Source organism: Drosophila subobscura, chromosome O (genome assembly GCF_008121235.1).
Source record: "Drosophila subobscura isolate 14011-0131.10 chromosome O, UCBerk_Dsub_1.0, whole genome shotgun sequence".
In the NCBI taxonomy this organism is placed as follows: domain Eukaryota; kingdom Metazoa; phylum Arthropoda; class Insecta; order Diptera; family Drosophilidae; genus Drosophila; species Drosophila subobscura.
The window spans coordinates 11,485,176-11,510,574 of record NC_048533.1 but is presented as its reverse complement, the minus strand read 5'-3'; the positions used below and the strand labels follow the sequence as shown (position 1 = coordinate 11,510,574).

Genomic DNA, 25,399 nt, shown 5'->3' with positions numbered 1-25,399 from the left:
TTATTTTTACAACATTCCTGGAAATCTGTTCAAGGAGGAGGGATTAAGCTTTGCATAATTGTTCAAGATAATCCTTAGACAGCACGCGTGCACCATCATGGTAGAGGATTCGATAGGCCCATCGTATTTATTTTGGTTATAAAGACTGATTAGTGTTATAAAACAATTTAAAAGGCACTCAACTACACCAGAACCTAAACAAGAGACCCCAAAAACAACTGTAGAAATCCTATGCATTGATACGATAGAGGATAGGCCATAAATATAGTTTAGTATGTCGTCTTTAACTTTGGTTCCTTTGAGAAACGCACTAAAATAAACGTGTTAGCAACGTTTAAGCAAACGAGAAACTTTTGTAACATAATTTCATAATTCAATTAAAAGTTAATTCAAATGAAATACCCAAAAAAAAAAGAAGTAAAAGTACACCAATTGAATTATTACGTATATCATGGATCAGATTTTTTGTATAAGCGAGCGAAACTTGTAAATGATAGTAAGGTTAAACCCAATACCCTATATGGCACACCACACGGATAAACGCATCTAAATATATATTTAATATGATAAATCAATAAATGCATAAATGTTTAAATTATTTATACATACTATATATGGATTAAATGGTTTATCAATGGTAAATAAAGAAATACCACCGCTTTATGTGAAACCCCAAAACAATCTGAGAGTTTTCTTACCTGGGGGGAATGAAACGCCATTTTCTGCTTTATTAGAAAACAATTTTTAATGAATTTTCCTTTGTTTTGTTATTTAAATGTTGCTTTTCATTAAAGTTTCTCTTTAGTTTTTAGTTTTACACAAGTTTCAAGTTTCTGTGTGTTCATCAATATTAATAATGCCCTTCTCTGCAAATCTTGTTAATAATATAATTTTAGTTTTTTGGTTTTTTTGGTTTTTGTTTTTTACATATTCTTTTCACAGTTTATTGTCGTTTCTCGACCTTCGATTGTTGTCGAGATATTAAAATACAATACAAGGTATCCAGAGCGCCCAGCGAGCGCTGGCCCCTGCCTCCTAATCAAATTTTGTGTTCAACATTTGCAATAAATGATATATTCTTCTGTTGTTCTTGTGGTTGTTGTGTAGATAGCATTTTGGTTTTGTTTTGTTTCTCGTTTTTTGGTTTGCCCTTTGAAATAACTTGCCGTAATATATCTTTGCTTCATTTGCTTCAGTAACATTTTCTATATGCTTTTGTCATTTGTGTGACTTAAATGTAACGAATTCTAGAGGAATTCTAATAAGAATTTTCATCTATGTCTCAACGAAGGAAGTGCCCTTTCCGAAAGAGTATCTCAACTAATTATTTCCCTATCAAATTTGGTCTTATTCCAATTGTAAACGGAAGGAGCACTTCAACTACGGCTCTTACCGCAGTTTGTTGCACTTTCTGTTCATATTCTTGGTTGGTTTGCTGATTAATTAAAGCATCTTCGAATGTTTGCTGAAGGAGAGCAGTGGAAACAATACAAAGATAAAGAGAGAGAGATAGAGAGAGAGAGTTTTTATCATAGAAAAGTTCGTATGAAGTTCGTGACTATCGGAGTGGAGTGTACAAATCTGATTATCTATAATGTCTGTATGAACTTTTTTTTTCATGTATGTATCTCTGATTTATATATCGTATAATTAGTTGCTGGAAACCTCGCTGGTAGTTGATTTTTTTTTCTTCTCTTTTCTTCATCTTCATCTTCTTTCCTTTTAATGAGTGGTTTTCCCAAGCTCTTGTTGTGGCAACATTTTGAATGCATTCTTTCAGGGGTAATTTGGCAAATTCTTTACGTATCTGTGTAGTTGTCGTAATTCTGATATAGGAAGCTGCAGCTGCTTGGATGGATATGCACCTGTCAATGTATTTTATATATTTAACTTTATCTTGTTGTGTGTTTGCTGAAAGCTGAATGAATGGACGGAAAGGTTCAAATCAATATCCGTAGCCATGAGTGAAAGCAAAAGAGAACATTACGAACATTAAATAACTGGATAGGAACAATAGCTACGTTTCTCGTCTATTAATTATAATATTTCATTGACTATAGCCCTAATACGAGTACACTATATATTGTATGTATGTATAAAAGTAAACTGCTCCCATCCATCACTCTGTCTCTTTGCCAGGCCTGTGATATGTTTCCTTAAAAGTGAACCAATTGGCGGAGTCCAGGGCTCCTCCCTTGGGAATGCATTGCAAAATGTTGCACCAAAAGAACACCAATGGAACAACTCTCAAACTAAAATGTAGGTAATATTAAATTGCAAACTATCTTTGGTTTTCCTTCCCTTCTTCCCATCCGTTTTTCCTATTATTTTTTCCATTTATGCTAATGTGTTACGACGCTATGTGTTTATGTTTGTTAATGTAATGTGTCTTTGGCAAGCAGGTAACGATTTTTACAGCTCACACTATTAACTTGAAGGTACTTGATGCGTTTTTTTTTGCGTTTGTTCGAGGCAAGTTTGATTGGAACCGAGTCGGCGCAAACGGATTCTATAGCGATTCTCTAGAAGCGTGAAAAAGGTGAAGCGCGGGCAGCTACAACAAAATCGCTTTGTAGTATATAGTAGTATGTGTCTATATATCGAGAGAGAGAGATAGAGAGAGAGTGTGTGTGTGTGTGTGAGAGTTGTTTCTCATTTGCTCAAGTTGAAATTATATGAATACATAGCTGTGGGCCCATCACTAGCCGGCAAAAACTCGCACATTTTGGGGTTTGCTGTGGAGTTTTTGCCGGAGTGTAGAGCTAAATAATTTCTATAAAGCCTATAAAGATCACGACAATCGTCAATCGAAAGTCCGGATGTGGTGTGTCTATGCAAAGTGTAAGTGTTTGTGTGTGGATCGATTCTATGTACAGCTTAAGTTGAGAATTTGTATTAAGTTAAACTTGCTCATCTCTCGCTTGGTAAATATTTGTGGTTTTGGTTGTTGTTGTTCGATTAATACATATATCATCATCTCATATATCTCTAGAATTAATCTCCCATTTCATTTGTAGTTACCCAAACCTTAAACTTTAACTTTAAGTTTAGGTTTAATCGTAAGTTAGGCTTATTTAAGTGTTAGTGGTTCTTTGCTTGCTTAAACTGTAAATATATTTATATATATATAGATTTTAATATTAATATATATATATATTTATGTATATATACTTAAATAACTGCCATCTTGTGAAAATCTATAAATTTTACTTACAGATTTTCGATTTAGATTTAGCTAATTATTTTATAAACATTTTATATCCACCTTTCCGCACGCTGCTCAAGCTTAAGCGTTGGCTTAGGCATGACTGACAGCACTTTCTCTCCTTACTTTCTCTTCTTTCTTTGGTTTTCGGTTATTGGTTTTTTTCTGCTCCTCTTTTAACTCTCTTTTATCAATAATAGTTTTTTTTTAAGTAATAATAATCGTAGTAATCGTATTACGAAAATAATAGTGATCTTAGGTGTGTAGTAAAAATTAATTTAAATATGCATAATTTACAAGTATCCTTTTTTTGTCAAATGTTATCCATTATATATATATGTATGTATGTGTATATGTATGTATATATATGTACTCGTATATATATATCTATCTTGTATCTGGGTTTTCCATAGTTTTAATCTTTTTACTGCTCTGCTCTTGTGTTCTCGGTTCTCGGTTCGTTAAATGCATTTGTTTTCATGACTTACAAAAATTAGATATTTTTCTCTTTCATCGTTTTTTCTCGTGTTTCTTCTTAATTTTTCTTTGAAAATCTCCCTCTTCTTTGGTTGTAGAATAGAAAAAATTACGATTTTGGACTTAGCTTAGGCCAGCAACATGACGAATGGGTTTCATCGGGCGGCGGCCGCGTTGCTTCCGCTGCTGCAGGCTGACCTTGGTCCTTTGCTATTTGGCTGCCTGGCTGGCAGCTCTTTGCAAGGGTTACTGTAAGAATTGCGGAAAAATAATCACAAAAATATTAGTCACAGTTGCTCTTAATTGTAGAAAAATGTCTATTAGCTTTTAATTGTTTGTTGTTTTTTTGATGGATATTTTTTAATTGGGTTTATTTATAGTTTTGTTTTCTTTTTTAATTGGGTTTATTTTCTTTTTTCTGCAGTGTGCTGTAAAATGGCAAAGGTGGCAGAATGTGTGTGTGTGTGTGTGTGAGTTGACTAGCGCGCTAGAGAGTGTTGTAAGCAGGAGACGCCAGTTTATTGAATTTGTAGATTAATTCACTTACTGAATTCAGTTCAGTTTTAAGTTCGCTTTGGTATTGGAATTGTGCTTGGGTGCCTAAAGTGTTTTCGTTGTGGTGTTGGTTGTTGTTGTAGTAGTTGTTGTTGTTGTTGTTTTTCTTGTTGTTGGTTGTGGTGTTGTTTGTGTTGAAAAGTGTTATTCACCCGGCTCCTCCATTATGACTGATTCACCGGCCCAAACAATCGGACGACCCTGGTGTGGTGGTTTTAAAATTTGATTTACATTTGTTTTAAAGAAGAACTTGTTGAACTTTGCTTTTGTTAGAGAATATTAGTTGTTAAGATAGAGCTAGCCTAGGCGAAAGCTAATTTATCGTGAGTATTATATTGTGTTAGCTATTTATGTGTTAGCCAAGATTTGCCATTTTATGTAAGTAAAAGTATTGTGGTTATTGTGTTTGTGATCAATGATGCACCACTTTACTGACCACTCAGTTGTGGCTATTAAATGATAGTTGTATAGAGAATATATATATTTAATATATTTTCTTGTTTAATCATCTACGAGGCATGCACTAAAGAAATGCTTAACAAAATGTGTGTGTGTGAGAATGTGAGTTTCTACGAGTATTTGAATTGATTTTTGTTTGTGATTGGGGGTAGTTCGGGGATAGAGAAACATACCTATATGAGTATTGAACGAGTCTATGTGAAAGCTACGTTGTAGTAACAGTAGATTTATGGTGACTTTTTGCGAGATAGGATATATATTTATATATTAATTTTTGATTTTTGATTTTGGTTCGTTTGTTTTTGGTTGCGATCAACATTTCATTGTTCATTTCAGCTTTTCAGCATACAATGCAAATTGCTGTTGTTGTGGATCTTGATGTTGTTGTGGTTGTTGTTGTTGTTGGCCTCATGGTTGTGGTGGTTGTGGGTGTTTCGGTGTCTGTGTGTGTGAATATAACAAGCGTTTCATTTACAGGTGTGCGTGTGTCTGTGTCATTATTATATTTATAGGTATGTAACTATATATTTGCTAACTAAAAACAAATGCATTTGAGATGTTTACTATTTTATCGATATTATTTTAAGTTGCTTCGTTAAGCGCGTATCGAACCAATTCGCTTGATTTTGTTCTGCTGATTTTACAGGTGTTTTTGTTGTTGTTGTTGTTTGTTTTTTTTGTGATTTTAACTACTCTACAAATTGTTTAATTTTAGTTTGCTGATTAAATGTTGGTTGGTAAATTAGTTTTACATTACGGTCAATACGGAACTCAATGTCGAGACATATGTACGTATGCAAATACATATATTAAATATATATATTGTGTATGTGTATGTGTATGTGTGTGTGTAAGTGTCTGTGTAATATAAATACTAAATAATGCAAGTGTTTTCTTTTTGTGGCCACTTGCTAGTGCAAGTTCTAGCTAAGTTTCATTTGGTATTTGTACGTTTCGAATTTAGTTCGCAGACATATCGCTAAGTCCTAGAGTTTGAGTGAATCGAGTGAGGCTAACGATGAGCGCCTAGAGCCTAAACCTACAGTAGAACAACTGACCAGTGAGGTGGTGCCAAAGAGCTTGTACCAGCCGATCACGATATTTGACAGATTCAGATCATCGAGCATTATCTGAGCAACGCCCATGAACACTTTCTTCTCGATGCGCCCGTAGTCGCCCCAAACGGTTATCTAAAAGAGACAAACGATTAGTTTGAATTGAAATTTGCTTGTAAAATATATTTCAAAGAGTCTCGCCTGGAGTATGCAACCAGCGTAGGAGTGCTTGAACACCAACTGCTGCTGATAGAGTGGATCCAGGGTGCGACGCGCCGTCGAAGTCTTCATCTTGTCGACACAGTTCTTGCCTGACACCAGATACACCTTCACATACGGTGCGGGCAGCATCTTCGATGAGGGTTTTTGCTGCACACAGAAAAGATAATTTATTATATGTATTTTCCATATTTTGAATTATGTAAAACGTACCGTCAATCCTCTGGCTCGTATGACCTCCACCTCCAGAAAGCCTTTTTGATGGCACATCGATAGCTGAATGTCGCCCAGGGAGGGTGCACCCAGCACCTGGCGCCCCACCAGTTGTCCCGGTCCCAGGCCCTCGACAAACTCATTGAGGGCTCCATCATTGCGCAACGAGGGAGAGAATCTGCATGTTTCAGTGGGAACGAGGATATGACGCAGAATGGGAGTTGTGTAAAGAGTATTAGGATTAGTATTGCATCATGGTGGTGCTTCATTTCTATTAGATTAGCTAGAGGGTAAACCTCTCTCTCAGTTGGAGATCATTTAAAAAAGAGATCATAATAATTCACAACAAATTTGTCAAGAAAGAAATAACTCTTATACACAGGGAGTTGTAGAAAGACAGTTAAATGTAGTTGTAAGTAGTTTGTTGGTGGATTGGTGGTTTTTGGTGGTTGCGACTGCATCTGTTTGTGGTCTGAAATGGTCGAGTGTTTGGGTGGTTATTGGGTGACAGGCGGTTGTGGCGGTGCAAAAGGAGAGACAGACAGAGAGAGAGAGAGAAAGTCACTGATCGCAATTCGAGATGGTGGCATGCAAGCGTTCATAGCGTTCCCAGGAGCAAAAGTGCACAGAGAGAGAGAGAAGAAGGTACTAAAACTAGCTGGAAGTTGGAGTCGCTTAGATGATGCGTGTCCAAACGATCTTCCCCAAGAATTGGAAGATATGTACTATGGTAGTCGTCTATTGAAATATTCTTTGAGAGGGAGAGTAGGTTGGGTGGGCAAGTACCCTATAAAGAGCCACAGTGCTGGAAAGGTCTAGGTGCCTAGGTCTAAATTGTACTCTAAGTACTCGACATTTGTCTTTTATTTACACACACACACATCGAGAGGTGAGAATAACTTTCTTATATACATATACATATATATATAGGTAGTAGATATTGCTGCAAAATAAAAAGGATAAAATCAATACTGAAAATCACGTGGTTACACAAGAAAAATACACAAAGAAGTGGAAGAGAATCGAAATGAAACTGAAGCAAAAATTACGTGAAAATACATTTAAGAGAAAATATAGAAGGAGGGTTACACGGAATAATGCAGGCTGTCGCTTTCAACGGTTTCAAGGCTCACATAGACAACAATTAAGATGACGGCAAAAAAAGGGAAGGCAGAGATAGAGAGATGAAGAGAGAGAGAGTGTAAGAGTTAGAGTCAAAATTATAGTTAGGAACGCGACATAGATTACCATATACAAAAGCCAATCGAAAAACAGTTTTATTCATTAAAGTTGGACAGTGTAAAGGAGAGAGAGAGAATCACACAGAGAGAGAGATAGAGAAGAGGCACAGGCAAAGTTGACAGAGAGAGAAACAGATGGAGAGGAGAGTTTTTTTTGTCAATTTCTTAATATGTAGATATTTTTTTGGTTGTTGTTTGGAAATTGTAATTTAATTGCTATCGTTAATCGTAAATCGTTATCGCTAACGGCTGAATGCCGAACGTTCGAACGGGTGGTAGTAAAACTTACGATGAACCCTCGGAGCTAGATATCGAGTGTATACTGCCGGCACTGTAACGGGTCACTGAGAGCACCGGCGGCACCTCCACCGATCGCTGGATGCTGCCCGCCGAGCCGCGCGACTGCCGTTGATAATATGGATGTGGTGGTGGTAGTGTGATATGATGGTGCTGACTAGCGGAGCTAGTCGAGCTGCCTGAATACTGTGCCTGATACTGCTCTTGTTCTGTCGGAAACAACGATATTTATACATATATATATTGAGATATATATTGATATATACTACTCGTATGTGTGGTGGCATATGGTACAGTTATATATACAAAAAAAGGGTGTGTTACGTTATCGTTATCGGTATCGGCATCGTTATCGAAACTCAAAAGCGAACAAACAGCAACAATGCAGAGTGAAGTGAAATTGCGACGCTGGTTACTGCATCTGGGGACTACTCATCGACGTTGGGCTCTTGGAAACCGGAACGGAACCGAATCTAATATCAAAATCGTATTGGTAATCGTAATCGTAATCGAAGCTGGCTGCACCGAAAGAAATAGCGAAATAACTGTACAGAAATCAAAGCCACAGAGAAGAGTCTTAAACGAAAACGCAAAGATGTACAAAACAAAACCAAAAAGAGTAATCAAAATAAAGCAAAAACGAGAAACTGAATATCAGGTAAGAACATAGAACATTATAGACTAAATATACATTATCCTATATGTATATATGTATATATATTTATATATTGTGGCGCAACTTAAAACATTTACTCATTGGCTACTATTTGCAGGGTGATTGATTGATTGTTAGTTTTTCATTTTGCAATTGAAAGAACTGGCATCGATTCCCAGCTTGGACCTCCGCCAGCTCGGTCCAGACTAAGGAGTTTCATTTGCTTGCTTGCTTGCATTGGATGTGTTCTTCTAGTTGTATTTATAGAGTATTATATTAGATATCTGATGATGCACTTGGTATATCTGGTATCGCTTGTTGAATGCAATGCGAATTTGGTTGCTGTATTTGGTTGGCCAATTCTCAGATGATTTCATTTTGGTGGATGCTTTATGCTGCTTTGGTTGTTGTTTTGTTGTTAGTTGTTCTTGTTGTGGTGAGCTTTTTATGTGTTATGTTGATTGTTATTGTTGTTGTTTTGTTGGATGGCATGGCTGTTGACTTTCTGTGACAGAGCTCCCTGTATATATATATGTTTTTTTTTATGTAATAGAATATATCCAAATTGTTTTCGCAAAGTATAATGAAACTGAAGTAAAATCTTGTTGGAAACAGATGATAAACATTAGTTCGTTGACATGGGTTCATGGGGATATATCAGCTTATCAAATATCCTCGGGCATGCTCCAAAGTGTTGGATATTGTTGGAAAAATGTGTATGGTGTGGGGGACCCTTACGAGTTTATATTTCTTCTCCTTCGAGCATGAAGAATGTTGGATAACTCTTACCGCACACGACACGACGCGAGCTACATAAATGGGAATCGTATCTAAGTTTTACGAGATTGTAATATCATTATGCGATACAGAGTTAAGGAGCTACGGAGGCTGTAAGAGATTAATAGGTAGCTGGGTATGTCGCGTACGAGTGGTTACGAGTATATAGGTAAAGGTATAGGTATTGGTTTTGGTATAACTCAATGCATGCAAATCGAACTGAATTCTAGAATAAAATGTTGGATATATGTGTGGGATATTGAAATCAATATGGTATAGTATTATTATCGATAAATGGCATTAACAATAGGAACTGGGGGTTAGTAATTAATTATTCTTGATAAACAAATCTCGCTACGAAAGTAAAATGCTAAACGGAGCAGACACACGAGCACACCCCACATACAGTGAGCGTGAAAAGTGTGTGCTGCTGCTGCTGCTGTTGGTTGGTTTGTTGTCGCACAGCCAAAAGCTTTGCGTTGTGCCGCATTTGCTACGATTTCCAGCGGCACGCAACTGCGGCCAGGCAAAGCTTTTGGTGTGCCTCGCATCATCATCGCCATTGGGAATTTCATTCGAGTATTCCCTGTTAAGCCTAAAAATACGTATCGACTTTGGATTGTTTGTTGGTTTTTATTTGGTTTTTGGTTGGGTTTTGTTCTGGTTTTTAGTTTTGTTTTTGGCTGGGCTTGCTGGGCCTGCGTTTCATAGGTGAGAGCGGAAATCATAAATCAAGTAAATCAGGAGTAGGCTGGGTACAGTTACAGGGTACAGTTTGTCATGCCTGCAGCGTCAGCGTCAGAGCGAGTGAGAGAAAGAGAGAGCGCGCGCGCGAGAGAGCTTTTGCTTGAAACAAAGCTTTTTGCAGAAAAGCATTTGAGAGCGCAGAGCGAGAAAGAAACAGAGAGCGAGAGCGAGAGAGCAAAGTTGTTGAAAAGCTCTTACAGCTATGAGTAGAAGGACATGACATCCTGTGTGCTTAAAGGGAGTTTTTTCTGTTTAATTTGGAGGCTTACTTGGAGTGTTTCTTGTTGTTACTGTTTTACTGTTATTTTGTTACTGTTAATGGTACTGTTACTGCTTACTGGTTACTGTTTTTTTCTGTGCTAACTAATGTTTATCATCATTAATCATCTGAATTAGCGTTTCGTTTCTCATGGATTTTCGTTTCATTTTCTTATTTTCCTCTTTACGAAAATTAAGGCAACTCAAAACCAAAAAGAAAGTCACCAAAAATTAAAACTTAACCGAAAATATAACTGATAGTTGTAGTATAGCATAGAGTTAGAGTTAGAGAGAGAGAGTTGGAAGATAGATAGATAGATAGAGATAGAGAGTAAGTTGAACTTGTGCGCACCTTTCCCCACCGGCGCCATCGCCGAAAAACTGCTCAATGGCATCCGCCTCCGAGGACGAGCCACGCGACAGGCCACCGCCACCGCCTCCGGCAGCACCGCTGGCACCACCAGCACCGGCACCAGCGACGCCAACGCCACCGCCACCGCGCAGCTCCCGCGTGATATCACCGGGCAGCACCTCTTCGCTCCGATGCACCGTGAACGAGTTCTTACCCTTCTTTCCAAAGCCCATACGTCTTTTACGACCTTCGAGTACGGCATATACATACATATTTCATTTGTTATTTAATTGTTTTTGTTTTTAGTATTTAGTTAGTATAGGCAATGGGTTAGCTTCAATGGTTATACGGTTAGTAATGAACGTAAAAGAATAAGTCTAAGAAATGTGTGTAGGAAACAAAAAAGACGACGATGGAATGCAGCATCAACCGGATACAATTCCCGGCTTGAGCCTACAATGCATTGACTAACTGATTGACTGATAACTGATTGATTGACTGACAGACAGACTGACTGATTGTCTGAATATCGATTACGAAACACAAGGCAACAGAACGAGAGAACTGTAAACGAGCGCAAACACTTAAATGGACTCAAAATTGTCCTACCTGTTGCGGACAGCTGGGATGTGGAATTGGATTTCTTGCCCATGCCGCTGCCGCCTTTGGGCGAGCGTTCCTGGTCCACGGTGCCGCCTTTCTTGCGATCATTGGCGGTATCCGATTGGCTACCATCTGCAGGGAGATATCATGTTAGTTAATGGATACAAAATATTATGAATGAATAAACAAAAATTCTACCAGCTTTATCTTCTCCCTCGGCGCCACCTTCTGTGGATTTGGCACCACCCTCAGTGCCGTTCTTGTCCTTGTCGTACTCGCTGAAGTCGTCATCCAACATGGCGTCGATTGCATCCCAGTCGATGGCATCGAGCGGAGCATCCGCGTCCGCATCCGCATCGTTCGTTGTTGTTGCGTTTGTATCGTTCGTATTATTTGTTGTATTTGTATTCGTTGTTGGATTTGTGGCAGTTGTTGTAGCATTTGTTGCAGTTGTTGTTGTTGTTGTTGCAGTTGTCGTTGTTGTTGTCGTCGTCGTTGTCGCCGCATTCGTTGCATTCGACGATGTGTTTGTTGTTGTTGTTGAAGTTGTGATTGTTGTTGTTGATTGATTTGTGCATGTATTTTGTTGTTGTTGTGTGGGATTTGTTGCGTCATGAGTCACGTCATTCGTTGTTGTGTTCATTGGTGTTGTTGAATTTGTGTTTGGTTGTTGTAATTGTTGTAATTGTTGTTGTTGTTGTTGTGGTTGTGTTGATGATGATTGGGCACGGTTTTGGTTGTTGTTGTAGTTGTTATTGTTCATGTAATTGTTGTAATTGTTAATGTTGGTGTTCGTGTTGGTGTTGGGTGATGCATTTGTTGTAATTGGTTGATTGGCGACACCATGATGTTGTTGTGGGGGATTTGCAAAAGAGGAAGAAGAAGCATTATTAGCATTATTACCACCGACGACGATATTGCCAGCAGCGGCAGCAGATGTTGCACCACCGCTCCCACTACTAGATTTCGTCTGTTGCTCCGATGATGCCATCGTTCCGCCGATAGCGATGCCTTCTTTCCCTTTTTTGTTGTGACTTTGACTAACACTAACACTACTCGCTTGTTGTTGTTGGCTATTGTGGTGGTGGTTGGTGGTGTGATTTTGGTGGTGTGATTGGTTGAGTGTGGTACTGTTACTGTTCATATTGTTGTGTTGACCACCGCCCCCGCCCCCGCCCCCGCTACCGTTTCCGATTCCGACGTTACCGCCCCGCTGCTCGCCACCATGCTGCGGCAGTGCATAGTCCATCCCCGTCGATCCACCGTCCCGTGCCTCCATGGGCGAGAAATTGTGCGCATTCTGTGCACTGGGCGGATGCGGCAGATTCCGCCGACGCTTCAAATACGGCGCCGCAGGGCCGTAGAGCTTCTGCTGATTGGTCCGTTGCAGATCCAGCGACATGGCTCCGCGCTGCTGCCGGTGCGGCCCACGAAAAAGCGAAGGGGCCACGCCGCGCCGTGTCCAGCCCACGTCCGAGTCATAGGTGATGGTCACGATTTTGTCATCGGTGACCAGGAAATGCGAGTGGCTCAGCGGATTGTGGGCATCCACATTGGCGCCCATGTACGACTGACGAATGTTTGTCTCAGATCCGTAGCGCCGCGACATGGGCAACTGTCCCTCCGCCGGGGACGTTGAGGAGTGGGGATAGGGATAGGAATGGGGATAGGGATAGGCGGCCGCCTCATGTTGGGCCACCTCATCCTCGTAGCGGATGCGACGACGGCCCCAGCTCTTGTTGTGCAGATCATCGTAGTCCAGGGAGCGTGACTGGCCCTCGTGGAACATGCGCCGGCGCTCCAGTTTCGGCTTCTTCAGGATCGAGGTGGGCTGCGCCTTGGCCGTCGACTCAGAGATGGGCACGGCGGACACCAAGGCGTCCTCGCTCAGCTGGCGCGAGAGACGCAGCACGGACTGGGTGGGCAGCGACGGAGGCGCCGCCAGCTGCGCCTTGGCCCGACGATGGGCGGTCGGCGTGGGCGTGTGCACGTGATAGGTGGGCACGGCGCCGAGGTTCACCTGGGGGCCGGTGAGGCCGCCCAGGAAGTGCTGGTCGACGCACTCGCCGCACATTGCCGGGTCCATGGTGGGCAGCGAGGGCTCCGAGCTGCTCGGCTGGTACATCGAAGCGGAGAGCGAGGGGCGGCGCAGCAGTTGCTCCGCGCTGTACGGATACGCGATCGGTTGGTGCTGCGGATGCGGATGCGCGTCCACCAGGCAGCAGGGATCAGTGCAGGCGCCGATCGTCAGTCCGGGCATGGCCAGGGCCGTGTTCGTGGAGAGCACCACCGGCTGGCTGCCGTTCTGGCAGTGGCTGCAGCTCTTATCCAGATGGTCCCGCACATAGCCCACGTACGAGCTGGGCGATGAGGATACCGTGTGGGCGTGGTCATGGGCGTGGGCGTGGACATTGGGAATGGGCGAAGAGCTGCGGAAGAGATTCATGACGGGCGTGGTAATGCGCTTGAATTGCTCAAAACTGGGCAGTGGCAGCGGCAGCGGATAGGCATGAGCAAAGGCTGAGGCGGAGGCAGAGGCTGAGGCGGAGGCGGGTGTTGTCTGTCCGTTGGACCGTCGTTGGAACATGTCGTTGGGCGTCAGAAATGACGGATGGTGGTTGTTGGTGACTGCTGAGGACAAATGAGGCGAATAGTACACGGAATGTGGATGCAAATGCACATGAGGATCGAGTGGTTCGAGTGGATCAAGCGGATCAATGACCGAAGTCTCCTCGGCGGCTGTGGCCGGCTCCACGAAGAATTGCTCGACCAGTTCGCCGCTATTAGCGTCCGTCACCAGAACACGTTGCGGCACTCCCATCCCCATCCCACATCCCATTCCAACGCCGAGTCCGAGTCCCGCCGAAATGGGTGGGGAATCGGCGGCCGCCATGGCCGCCAAATGCTGCAACTGCTCGAGCTGCTCCAGCAGCAGCAGCTGCTGTGTGCCGCCCCCACCCGCCACGTGCGGCAGATAGTCACAGTCATCCACCTCGATGGTGTTGGCACGGTGGGCTGCATCCAGGGGATGCATCATGCGGAGTCCAGTCACGGGTCCTCCGCCGGTGGCTCCTCCACCCAAGAAGCTGTTGCGTACGCCAAAGAGATTGCGCCAGTTGTGGGCGAAGCTATCGGTTATTTATCGGGTAACGGTAACGGTTTTGGTAACGGGTTGGGTAGTGGTGGTATCGGGTGGTGTAGTTTTATATCGTTGGTGTAGTTTATATCGGGGATTGTTGTGTGGTTAATCATGCAACGAGTGACGAGTGGTTGGTGGTTGGAAGACAGCACTCAGCGCGTGTGGTGGATTTACGGTTGGTGGTGGGGTTCGATGGAATGTTTCAATTGTTATTTTGTTGTTATAGTTGTTGATGTTGATTTTATGTTACAAATATATGAAATACAATAGGATCGACGATCGACGTCCGAGGTCAGCGTGTTCATTGTTGTGGTTCGTAGTTTATGTGGTGTGTGGTTTATTTTGTGGTGTGTGTTGGTGAGTGGGTGGCGTGTGTAAGCGTGTGTTGAGAAGCATTTTCAAACACAAAAGAGAGTGGCGAGAGCGCGCGCGAGAGACAGAGCGAGCGGCGAGAGCGTTGAGAGAGCGAGTTGATTTTTATTCGATATTTTTGTTTTGTTTTGTCGGTTGGTAAACGCAAAAAGTAAATGCAGAAAAGAAACTTTATGTTTTTTTTTGCCTTGCTTTGCATTTGTTTTTGTTTGAGTGTTGTACAGTTTTTGGTTTGTTTTTTGTTTGTGTATTTGTGTATCCGTGTTTTGTGTCTACAGGCGGTAAGCGCGCTGTTTTCTAATCAACTAATTCAGAGCCTAATTGAGGGGAAATTTTGGATTTTGCATATAGCTGGTAGCTCTTCTACTCCACAAAAGTATAAACAGAAACAAGAGAATGTGGCCAATTCGTGTGTTCGTGGCCCAGAGCGGAAATTTTCAGCATAATTTTGGCAGCGTTGCTTTTAGCTTGGCTTAAGCTTTATTTTGTTTGTCTAAAACGAAGCGAACGCGGTGCTGGTGCCACTCACCTGAGTCCCCGCGAGGTGCGCGGCCTTTCCGACTGCGTGGAGAACGCGCTGGACGTCACACTGACCACAGACTCCATATCGGAGTCACCGAACTCGCCCATAAAGTCCTTGTCCGGCGACAGCGAGTGTCGCGGCCTCATACGCGCGTCCATCGAGTGCAGATCGCTGTCGGATAGGCCCGTGTAGTGACGCTCCCAGCCGCCCATGCCAGTGCTGCGGTAGGTGGCCTGATGATGCGGCTGGCGTGTGCGATGCCGCCCAAAGCGACTGCCCGAGGCCAGACGCTCGTCAAAGTCCTGGCCCAGTCGGTCACGCAGCATGGCGCTACGTGAGGTCTGAGGAACCTAAAAGAAAGAAGAGATATTCAGATTAGATCTTACACCAAGCCCCTGTGCTCTGTTGCCACTTACCTGTGGCAGTTGCCTCTTCTTTGGCGATCCTGTCGGCGTGGCTGTGGCCGAGCGCGACTGAAATCTCTGCTGCTGTGTGGCCGATGTGGCTGCAATGCCCGGACCCGTGCCCGGATATACGGAGGGTGCGTTGGGTGAGCCGTGTACTGGAAGCACTGGATAGTCTATGTACCGATCGTCCGGTGGCGACAATGAGCCTCTGCGTGGACTGGTACTCCTATAGCCGTAGCCTGGGCCACCTGTGGGCACTCCGCCCACACCGCCGCTGTGGTAGCTGTCGTTGGGTGCCGCCGAATGACTGCGCTGACTGAGGCTCATGCCACCGGGTCCGATGCAGGTGGAACCGACACCATTACCACCGATTCCACCGCCGCCGCCGCGTCGATAATAGCCCGTGGCAGATGCCTGTTGTGTCAAGGCAAGGCATATGGAAAGTAGAGTCAAGTTTAGTGCAGCTCCAAGGAAAGCAGCCCCGAAAAAAGAGTATGCCCCAAGAGGCAACTCCCATAACCCTGCCACAAATCCCTCCCCAGATTAGAGCTTACAAACTAGGCATTTGTGAGAGTGAGTTAGTGGTTCGATTTTGAGTGGTTTTAGTGGCACAAACTGTGTGTGAGAGTGTATGGTGGATAGTGTATTTTGTTGGTTGGTTACTGCAACTTCTACTGGAACATTGATTATTGTATATAATATAATGGATATACGTAGATATACTGAATTACGATTAGAGAGCGATAGAGAAAGGCACAAAAGTTTGTTAATCAAAATACATTGAGAGCGAGATAGACAGAGAGCGGAAGAGAGCGCGAAAGAGAAGCCGCACTTGCTCTTCAATCTTCAACAAGAAATGTGGAGGACTGAGTTCTGATCGATGAAGGTGCAGAAATGGTTTAGTAGTTTCGAGTTAAAGATTAGCAAAAAGTGCATTAATTGTTGACAGTGATTCGAACTAACAGAACTTGGCTATGGCTAGGCTACATATTTGATGATTTGACTGATCTGTTTAGGATCTATTCTGATCAGCATGAAGTGTCCGCGAGTAAGTGTCCGCGGTGTTTTCGCTCTGAATCCTCTGCTAACTTGCAAGTGTTTTTATTTTTGTTTGTTCTGTTCTGTTCTTGTTTATTTTGTTTGCAATGGATTTGTCGTTAATTTAGCTTAGGAGGTGCAAACCTGATTGTGATAACTTTGTCCAATGCCAGATACAGTGCGATAATCACGGGCCACCATTCCGGCCACACGTTTGCGGCCCTGCGGTGACATGTCGCGTCTGGATCGACGCTCGTTTAGATCGAGCTGGATCATGGATGAACGGAAACAGATTGCGGAAACGGATTACGGATGGGTTGGTTGGGACGAAAGGTTTTGGTTTGGGTGTGGTGGTTTAGGTGGGTTTATCGTGAGCATTAGAGAGAGTTGAGAGAAAAAGAAGGAGTAGAATAATAAAGAAATTTACACATGGTTCAAAAATGAGAGGAAAGTCAAATAGCAATGGGGGAGGAGATTTACATATATGTGTGGGATCATTTATGTATATTACATTGTGTTTGTGTGGGAGTGTCCTCTGGGTTGTGTCTGTGTTTCGGGGTATAATCTCTGGTGGGTTTTGTTTTCTGCATCAAATCAACACATATCAAGTCTACACACTTAAAGCTACAAAAGGTGAAAGCCACGAAAGGAAGGCAATAAGGATATACGAGTACGAGTATGGTGGATATGGGTGAATGGGCAAAAGCGTTTAACTACAGAGAGGCATGCAATAAGCGGTTTTCAAGTGCTTTTCAATTGAAGTTCGATTGAGATTGGGTGGAGTAGAGTGAGTTGAGATAGAGTATATAGAGAGAGACAGCGGTCGAGATCTATATCGCGATCGATCTGCCTTGGGCAGTATGTGTTCTCAAGTTTTTAAGTTTTTACACGCATTAAACTTAACTTAAAACATTCTTAGACTAGACTTAGACTTTCAATCATCTTAAATGCAACTTTTAGTATCGTTTTTTTTATCGTTTATCGTTTAGCTGAAAAGACGCGGTCAAAACGCGGACTGGAAACGGTTTTTCATGGTATAGAGTTAGAGTTAGAGAGCGTTGAAATGGTAGAGAAAGAGAGAGAGAAAAATTTAACACACGCACACAACCAAACAACGACACCAATTAGACTTGAAAACGGAAAACACAAAAAAACAAACATGAAACACAAAAAAATTACTTTTGTACAATTTGTTGGTTAGTGTAAGAACGCCCGTGGTTTGTCTCTTGGCCATAAACATGTTCTTGTCGCTGAGTGTAGCGTCTGTTTCTGATTCTGTCCCTGACCATGAACCAGTTAAGTGTCTGTAGCTGTATCTCAGTCTGTTTCTGTTTCTGTGTCTGTCTCTGTGGTGTGTCTCTGTGTGTAGCATTTGCAGTCGCATGCAAACTGATAACTGACAGGAACAGGAACTTGGAACCGAGCAATGGAGTCCTTTGATGGAGCAGTTGCCAGATGGTTGAATGTGTGTTTGTGTGTATGCGTGTCATATCAGCGCCTCTGTTTCCTTTGTGTGTCTTTTGGCATTTTGCTGTGCGTTTGTCGGATGGCCAGTTTCCCGGCCTCACTGAAGAGGCTGAGTCTGTGGCTGAATGCTACTGCTGCTCGTGGCATGTGTGGGATATGTGAGATACACTTAGAAAAAAAGGCACACACACACATAGAGAGAGAGAAAGATAATAATAATAAACTAGCGAAACTTAAGTCAAGCACACAAATTGAAAGCATAAAAAAAAGGTTAACGCACGGCACACACACGATGTTTGGATACTCTTTTTGCTGGGGGTTTAGTTGAAGAACTCTTTAAAAATTAGGAAATATTTTTATAGGATTTATCTTTATAGAAAAATATAACTCTATTAAAGTATACAGTTTGAGTTTCTCTACTGCGAAATTTGATAATTTTGTGAAGCTTTTAGTTGGATTAATGCAATTCATCCAAATAGTTGAAGTATCCACAATCAATGGAAGATGTATAGAAGTAATTAAACTAAATGTTGATTCAGTCTGTATCTTTTTCTGATAAATATTTGAACGACTAATTCTTTATATGAGTTACGAAATACTGGCCTGATTGTACTTAAATTTTAAATCATTTAAAGTTTTATCTAGAACTAAATCCTTGACAGCTACATTTGCTGCAGCATCTGACCACAAATATCTGCAGATTGCAGCAGAAGTGCAAATCTGTTCCTATTCAAATTAAATGTAATCTAAAGCTACTCTTCAACCCATACCCTCAGCCAGAGTATGGTTGCTATTTTGTGCTTTCGCATAACGAAACAGAACAAAAAAACAAAAAAAATAGCAAACTGCCATTATGCGTGTGTATGTGTGAGGGCAAGTTCATATGTCTTAGTGTGCGTGGCAGCAGAGCTCTGTTGTTCAAGTGCCACCAAAAGTGGAAGTGGAAATGGAAGCTGCCAGCCATGGACTGTGTGCGTGAAGAGAGGTGCTCCCTCACTCTTGTTGCTGTCATTCTCTTTGTTGTTGTTGTTGGCTGTTCATCTTCCTTTTTTCTTTATCTTTTTTTTCCAAGTGCGCGTGTGTATTATGTGTGTGTGTGTGTGTGTACTATATACATACATATATAAGAAATAATAAATTTGATTTATTCTTATTTTTTTGGTTTGGTTTTTCAGTGTATTGTTGTAGCTGTTGTTGTTATTGTTATTGTTATTCTGGCTGTGGCTGTTGTTGTTGTTGTTTGTTTGCTGTTTACCTCTAACATGGGCGGCGGACTGGCCGAGCTTCCCATCGAGGAGATGCTGGCCACCGGCGTCATTCCATCGATGTCACAGTCGGACGTCGTGTCCGAGTCGCTCATACGCGACATGGTGCTCGGCGGTGATAAATGATCTGTCGGTGTCAGTATCAGGCCGTCCACATCGCTGCCCTCGTCACGTAACTGTACATCGGTAGGTGGGTGGATTGGTTGGGTGGTGCGTTGTGGTCGTTGTCATAAATTTTGCGTCGAAATGTTTGGTACAAAATGGAACGACGACAGAGAGAGAGAGAGAGATGGAGCGCACGTGTGTTTGTTGGTGATTGTTGTTGTTGTAGTGTAGTTGTTGTTGTTGATTTTGGGGGGGGTGGGAGGTGTATAGTGGTGTGTGCACAACAAAAGAAAAGATAATGGCAAATGCTGAGAGTTAATAATTTTGTTCAAACCGGGCACAGCTGCTGCAGGGTCGGGGGGGCGGGGGGTATTAGGACAATTACATCTAGTTTACAACAATGTAACAACAAACAAATTATTAAACAAAAAACTAAAAAATGAAAATAGTTTTTCACTTTTGTGTTAAGTTTTTCGCTCGCACAAACTTTCATTCTAAAAGTCTATTATTTTCCTTTTGGGGGTTTCAGTTCTCTTTTGTTTTAGTTTTACGTTTACCAACACCACACTCAAGAACGCAACGGAATGGAACCGAAAATACAAACGGAAAATGGAACGGAACGTAAACGCCTGGCGAAGACATACGAGATAGGAGGTGTCCTGATGCGGCTGCAGTTGATACCATTCGGCCTCGTCGTCCAGTATGTGATGGGCCAGATCAATGACCACCTCGCCGATGAAATCGTTGGCTCCATACCGCACATAGTCCCACAGCGTCACCTGGCAATAGAGAGGAGAATTAGATTCAATGGAAAACCCACTGGTAGCTGGTAACTCACCTCAAGCAGTCGTCCATTAAGATCACAGCGTCGCAGGCCCGAGTAGAGAAATGTCTGAGCCCAGCGTGGTTCGCAGGTGGTGCCTACCGTCTTGGTACGACGCTTTGACTTGTGGCTACGATCGGGCAGAAGGAACACCTGAAAATGGACAGGCGACAGCATAAGCTTCAATCTCTAGAGAACTTTCAGTATTTAACTCACTTTTGCATAGGGATTTCGGCCCGCTCCGCTCTGGCGCAGGGATAGGCCTGTGGCACACACCAGCGTCACAATCAGCTGAAGTGTATTCTGATCGTAGCCGAGCTTCAGCTGCAGCCGCCCCTCGATCGGTATCGGTTGCGTCGTCGTACCCGCCCCACTGCCCATCCCCATGCCCAGAGGGCTGCCATGCAAATGGGCGGGCGGCAATGGCTGATGGCAATGGTGATGGTGGTGGTGGCCCGCCGTCGTTGTGCCGTGCAGACCTCCGCCCGGCGCGGAGGAAGAATTCGACACGGAGGCGACGGCAACGGGTGCAACGCCCTGTATGCTGCTGGACGCTGCGTGTACGCTGCTGGTGGTGCTGCTGCCGCTGACGCTGCCACTCCCACTGCTGCTGTGGCTGTGAGTGCTGTGGCTTGCTCCCAGGCGCTGTATATGCTGCGAGGCGCCGCCACGTTGACTCCGTACACCGTTGCCCGCTGCAGTTACGTGAATATCCGGTGAGCCGGGTGAGGTTATCAAAACACTCGGCTTATCACGATGGATTTCAATGGCCTCAACAGCGGGCGCTACAATAAGGGATACAATGATGATGAAAATATGATTAGCAGTGGTTGAAATATTTGTTGGGTTTCCTTTAAAGTTCGAGTTGCTGTTGCGGTTTCTGTCGGGGGGTTTTTGTATCGTTCGTTTGGTGTATGGTTTGATGGTAGTTCAAGTTGCTCGAAGACTCTAGGAAACTCTAGATCTTCCTTGCTTAAGACATGCCCTTCTGTTTTACCGCTGACAATTTGTTTTATATTTTTAAGGACACCCACAACCAAGGTACAAGTGTTATAATCTAAGCAAGAACTTTCGCCCATCAAGCTTTCTCTTTATCAGAAACATTCAGAGATTCAAACACACAAAGACACACACAAACACACTCAGAAATGCAGAATTTTTTCTTTGTACCTTTGCGCTGTAGATATCGGCCGCCGCTGCTAACCACCGCACTGCCTGCCATGCTGCTGGCCAGGCCGCTGTGCGGAAAGTTGGCCGAGGAGCGGCGTACCGGCGGTAGGTTGCTGCTGCTTCCGCTGTTGTTGGTGTGGGCGTGGGCGTGGGCGTTGGAGGCACTGCTGGGACTGACGTTCTGACTGCTGCCGCCACTTCCACTGATCAGACGGCTGACAATCAATTCCACCTGCGCATCCAGGCGGCTCTCGTCGAGTATATCGTAGACCTCATCTGCGCTTTTGTTGTGCAAATTACGGCCATTCCACTCGATGATTTCGTCGCCTGATCGATGACAAATCGATTGTTGGATGTGGTGTAATGATGATGTGTGATCGATACACAGAGAGCGAGAGAGAGATAGAAAGAGAAAGAATGTCGTATGAGTGAGTGAGTAAGGAATGGCTTAGATGTTGTTTGGGGAATGTTACCTGGTCGTATGCGGCCTTCTAGATCGGCCACCGATCCGCGTTTCACCTTCTCCACAATAGCACCGCATGGACCTCCTCCTAATGGTCCTCCTATTACTCCTCCTCCTCCTATTCCTCCTACTCCTCCTCCGATGGGCTGGCCGCCGTTGACCTTTAAGCCTAATATATCTTCCCCATCATAGTATTTACGTAATATCATGTGCCCAATCAAGCGAGTATTATCCGCGGATGTTTGCCAATTCACCGGATTCTATATATATATATAGCGATTTGATACGATATACGATACGATACGAGTGGTGGATACAGTGGTGGTGGAGTGGTGGTTGGTGGTTGGTCGGGGTGGTTTTTGGTGGATGGTGGTTTTTGGTTGGATTGTGATTATACGGATTATATACGAATGATATTTCGTGCAATGGCAATTTTGCATTGATTTTTGGTTGTTGTTGTTGTTGTTATCGTTATCGATAGATCGTGTGGTGGATACGGTGGTGGATAATCGTGGATGGGGGTGTCGTCATCAGTATGCAGGAAGTAGTAGTAGTAAATGATTAATTTTAGTTATTGATTTGCACCATAAACATAATACTTATAAAGAGAGACAGAGAGAGAGAGTTGGAAAGACTTACACGCTAAAAAGTTTTGATTAATCTTACACATAGAGTTGGGTAACGTACGAAAACGAATAACACAGCAATTAGTAAGCAACAATTTTGTACAGTTTTCTGTTTGGTTTTTCTTTTTTCGGTTTACATTCATTCCCGTTTGTCCGTTTCTTAAGTACTAGATAAACATTTTCTACTTTCAATTACGAATAGAGTTTGGCATAGCTCATAGATGTAGGTAGATAGGATAGTTTGTATAGTTTGTGGTGTAAGATAGTTAGTTCAGTTTTTGGACATTCATGTTTTTGTTTTTGTATGCCTAACATTTTGAGAACACACACGCTTCAAGAGTTATTTACTGCTCCCATTATGGTGGAGTGTTGTGTAGCGATATTATTGGATATAGGTTAGAGTGAAGAAAAACAGTGTTGGTCAACAGTTACAACATTTAGAGTTCATGCAAAAGAGGGAAGGTAGGTACGTGCAGTATACGGATTCTGGCTTGTGTGAGAGAGTTGCTTGATTTCCATGCAAAAAAATACATGCAAAAATTGGTTGTATTTTGTTGTTGGATTTTTTATCTGTTTCTGTGGCTGAAAATTCTCAAGAGTTAAGGTAGAAGAGAGCGCGCAGATTGTGTACAAACCAAAAATGATATTACGCTTTAAGGATTACGGATTTGGGGTTAAGGTCTTAGGGTTTTGGGGTTTTGGGTCTAAGGCGTCTCTACAAATGCGTTTTTGGGGGCTCGGGACATGACAAAGAACAACAAACAGAGAGAAAGTTAAAGAGAAAGGTTGCTGGATCGGTTCGCTTCGGTTCACTTCGGTTTGGTTCTTCGGGTTTGGGCCACACACAGACAGACGAAGAGAGAAAAGAGAGAGTACACACTCAGAGAAGGACTCTACACAGACACAATGCAATTGGAGAGAGGTGGATTTCTGGTTCTGTTTCTTGCTTCTTCCCCCTTTTTTTTGGATCTTCGTCTTTTGGGGGTTGTACCTTGGGCCCGTCACCGCGGTTTGAGTCCTCGCTGCTGGTGAATGTGCTGCTCGTGTCAATGCCCGAGTCCTTGGTCGCCGAGTCCTGGCTGCCCTGTCGTTCGGCCTCCCATCGTGCCCAGTCACCAGCACTAGCCCCCTCCATGGGTGGTGGTCCCTGTCCCATGCCGCCCATCTTGCCGCTGGTCAGCAGCGTGGCCGAGCCCACATCCACCGCTGTCGAAGGCAGTATTGTGGTCACCGGTGGCAACGATCCGCTGCCCATCATTCCGCCACCGGCCATAATGGATGCCTCATCCTCGTGAGCATCGAAGCGCACTGTTTTCTTTATTCTACGCTCGGTAAAGCGACGCGAATCCTGGGCCGCCGATGAGGATGATGTGCTGCCCCCCGCTGGCTCATCCCAGTAGGCTGCCTCCGTGGAGCTGACGGAACTGCTGCCACCGCCACCGCCCAAGCCTTTGCCGCCCAACAGCGCGCGCTCCCTGCTCAGGCTGCCTCTCGAGCTGGTGCCGCCCTGGTCAGCGGACATGACGCCTCCTCGATCATAGGCACCCGAACCGATCACAATCTGTGGCTTGGACTGGCCCTGGCTGTGTGGGGGATAGTAGCTGCTGCTGGTGCTACTGCTGCTGCTGCCACCGCCGCCGGTTGCGGCCAAGGGCGGGGCACGTCGGTAGGCGCCAGCAGCACCAGTCACCCCGCCACTCGTCGCTCCGCCGACGAACTGTCGCTCGTGATTGGTGCGATTCAGCGAGTTGCGCTGCTGCACGTCCAGCCGCGCGGTCCTGGTCAGCGGATACTGCTCCACGCGATCGCGATGCTGCAGCTGCAGCTCGTAGCGATCGCGCTGATCCGCCGACGAGTACAGCCGCTGGCTGGTGTGGGCCAACAGGCGGTAATCACTGGATGTGCCGCCGGCACTGGTGCTCAATAGATCGCGCTCGTTGAGGCTCCGCTGCTGGCGCCAGGGATCCAATGAGGTGCGCACCTGTAGACGCCCGCCTGTAGAATGGTAGTAGATGATCATGATGATGTAGAGGTGTACAAGGGTTTCATTGCTCTAAGGGTTCAATAGGGACACAGGGCGAGAGAGAGAGATAGTGAAGTTTGGGTGCCCTTCAGGGGACTCTTCGCTGCTTGCCTGCGTATTTGGTTTGTTGTCCTTTTCGAATTGTAAGTAAATATGTTTGAAAAATCAAATGTAAGTCGTTTGCTTGACTGCGAAATTATGACTTTGATAAAGTACAAAAAATAGAAAGTAAATTAAACGGAGGGTTGGGTTGGGGGTTTGTAGACTTATTCTGGGACATGTTTCTGGGTGTTTTTTTTTCGATAGATATTTAGTTAGTTAGATGTATGAGTAAGCTAAGTAAGTATATGAATATCATAAGTAGACCTACAATTTAGAGCTACAAGTGCCAAGGAATTGCTTGGACTGGGGCTGGGAACTGTGCTCTAGTTTATACTCTTGGGTGCCTGGCTCAAAGTGGTTCGGGATTCAAATACTTATCTGTGTTGGCTAAAAGTTGCAAGAGCATTAAGTTAATTCTTTAAGGGCAGGAATCAATCTCAAGGGATAGCCTATGACTTTGTGTTGGTCTATGACTGGGTTGGACAGTGTCAACTGTGTGTGTTTTGAGTGTGTGTTAAGCAGTGTCATTTCTGGTTTTTTGTTGTTAGAAGGAAACAGAGGAAACAGCGTTACGATATCCATGCAAATTATTTCACCAAGTATTCTTTTTGTTTTCGAGATTTCATTTTTGGTTTTTGTTCACATTTACAGAGAGAATAAGTCAAAAAGGATAAATAAAACGTACACAGAAAACGTATACAAATATTGTGTGGTGTGGGGCAAAGTTCTCTTTAATTAACGTGTTCACAGCCAAAAGATTTTG

The 25,399-nt window shown here is 43.6% G+C and overlaps 1 protein-coding gene across 34 annotated transcripts in view; it reads right to left on the bottom strand.

The window, feature by feature from the left end:
- Positions 1–1,076: 1,076 nt before the first annotated feature.
- Positions 1,077–25,399, bottom strand: part of LOC117898571 (regulating synaptic membrane exocytosis protein 1) — a 49,345-nt gene continuing 25,022 nt past the window's right edge. For 6 of the 34 annotated variants that reach the window (XM_034808071.1, XM_034808058.1, XM_034808060.1 and 3 more), the window contains 16 exons: positions 23,503–24,506; positions 21,896–22,145; positions 21,423–21,749; positions 20,469–21,037; positions 20,268–20,405; positions 20,074–20,208; positions 19,315–19,500; positions 16,737–16,859; positions 15,564–15,968; positions 15,154–15,497; positions 11,312–14,241; positions 11,120–11,245; positions 10,511–10,757; positions 6,184–6,361; positions 5,953–6,120; positions 5,562–5,886 (listed from right to left, as the gene is read on the bottom strand). In XM_034808071.1, coding sequence (XP_034663962.1) covers positions 5,683–5,886; positions 5,953–6,120; positions 6,184–6,361; positions 10,511–10,757; positions 11,120–11,245; positions 11,312–14,241; positions 15,154–15,497; positions 15,564–15,968; positions 16,737–16,859; positions 19,315–19,500; positions 20,074–20,208; positions 20,268–20,405; positions 20,469–21,037; positions 21,423–21,749; positions 21,896–22,145; positions 23,503–24,506 — 7,334 coding nt within the window. In that variant the 3' untranslated portion in view covers positions 5,562–5,682. Of the gene's footprint in view, positions 3,932–4,229; positions 4,439–4,869; positions 5,138–5,561; positions 5,887–5,952; positions 6,121–6,183; positions 6,362–7,713; positions 7,931–9,823; positions 10,758–11,119; positions 11,246–11,311; positions 14,242–15,153; positions 15,498–15,563; positions 15,969–16,736; positions 16,860–19,314; positions 19,523–20,073; positions 20,209–20,267; positions 20,406–20,468; positions 21,038–21,422; positions 21,750–21,895; positions 22,146–23,502; positions 24,507–25,399 lie in introns of those variants that run through there. The other 28 variants (XM_034808078.1, XM_034808079.1, XM_034808084.1 and 25 more) reach the window with 24 other exon arrangements.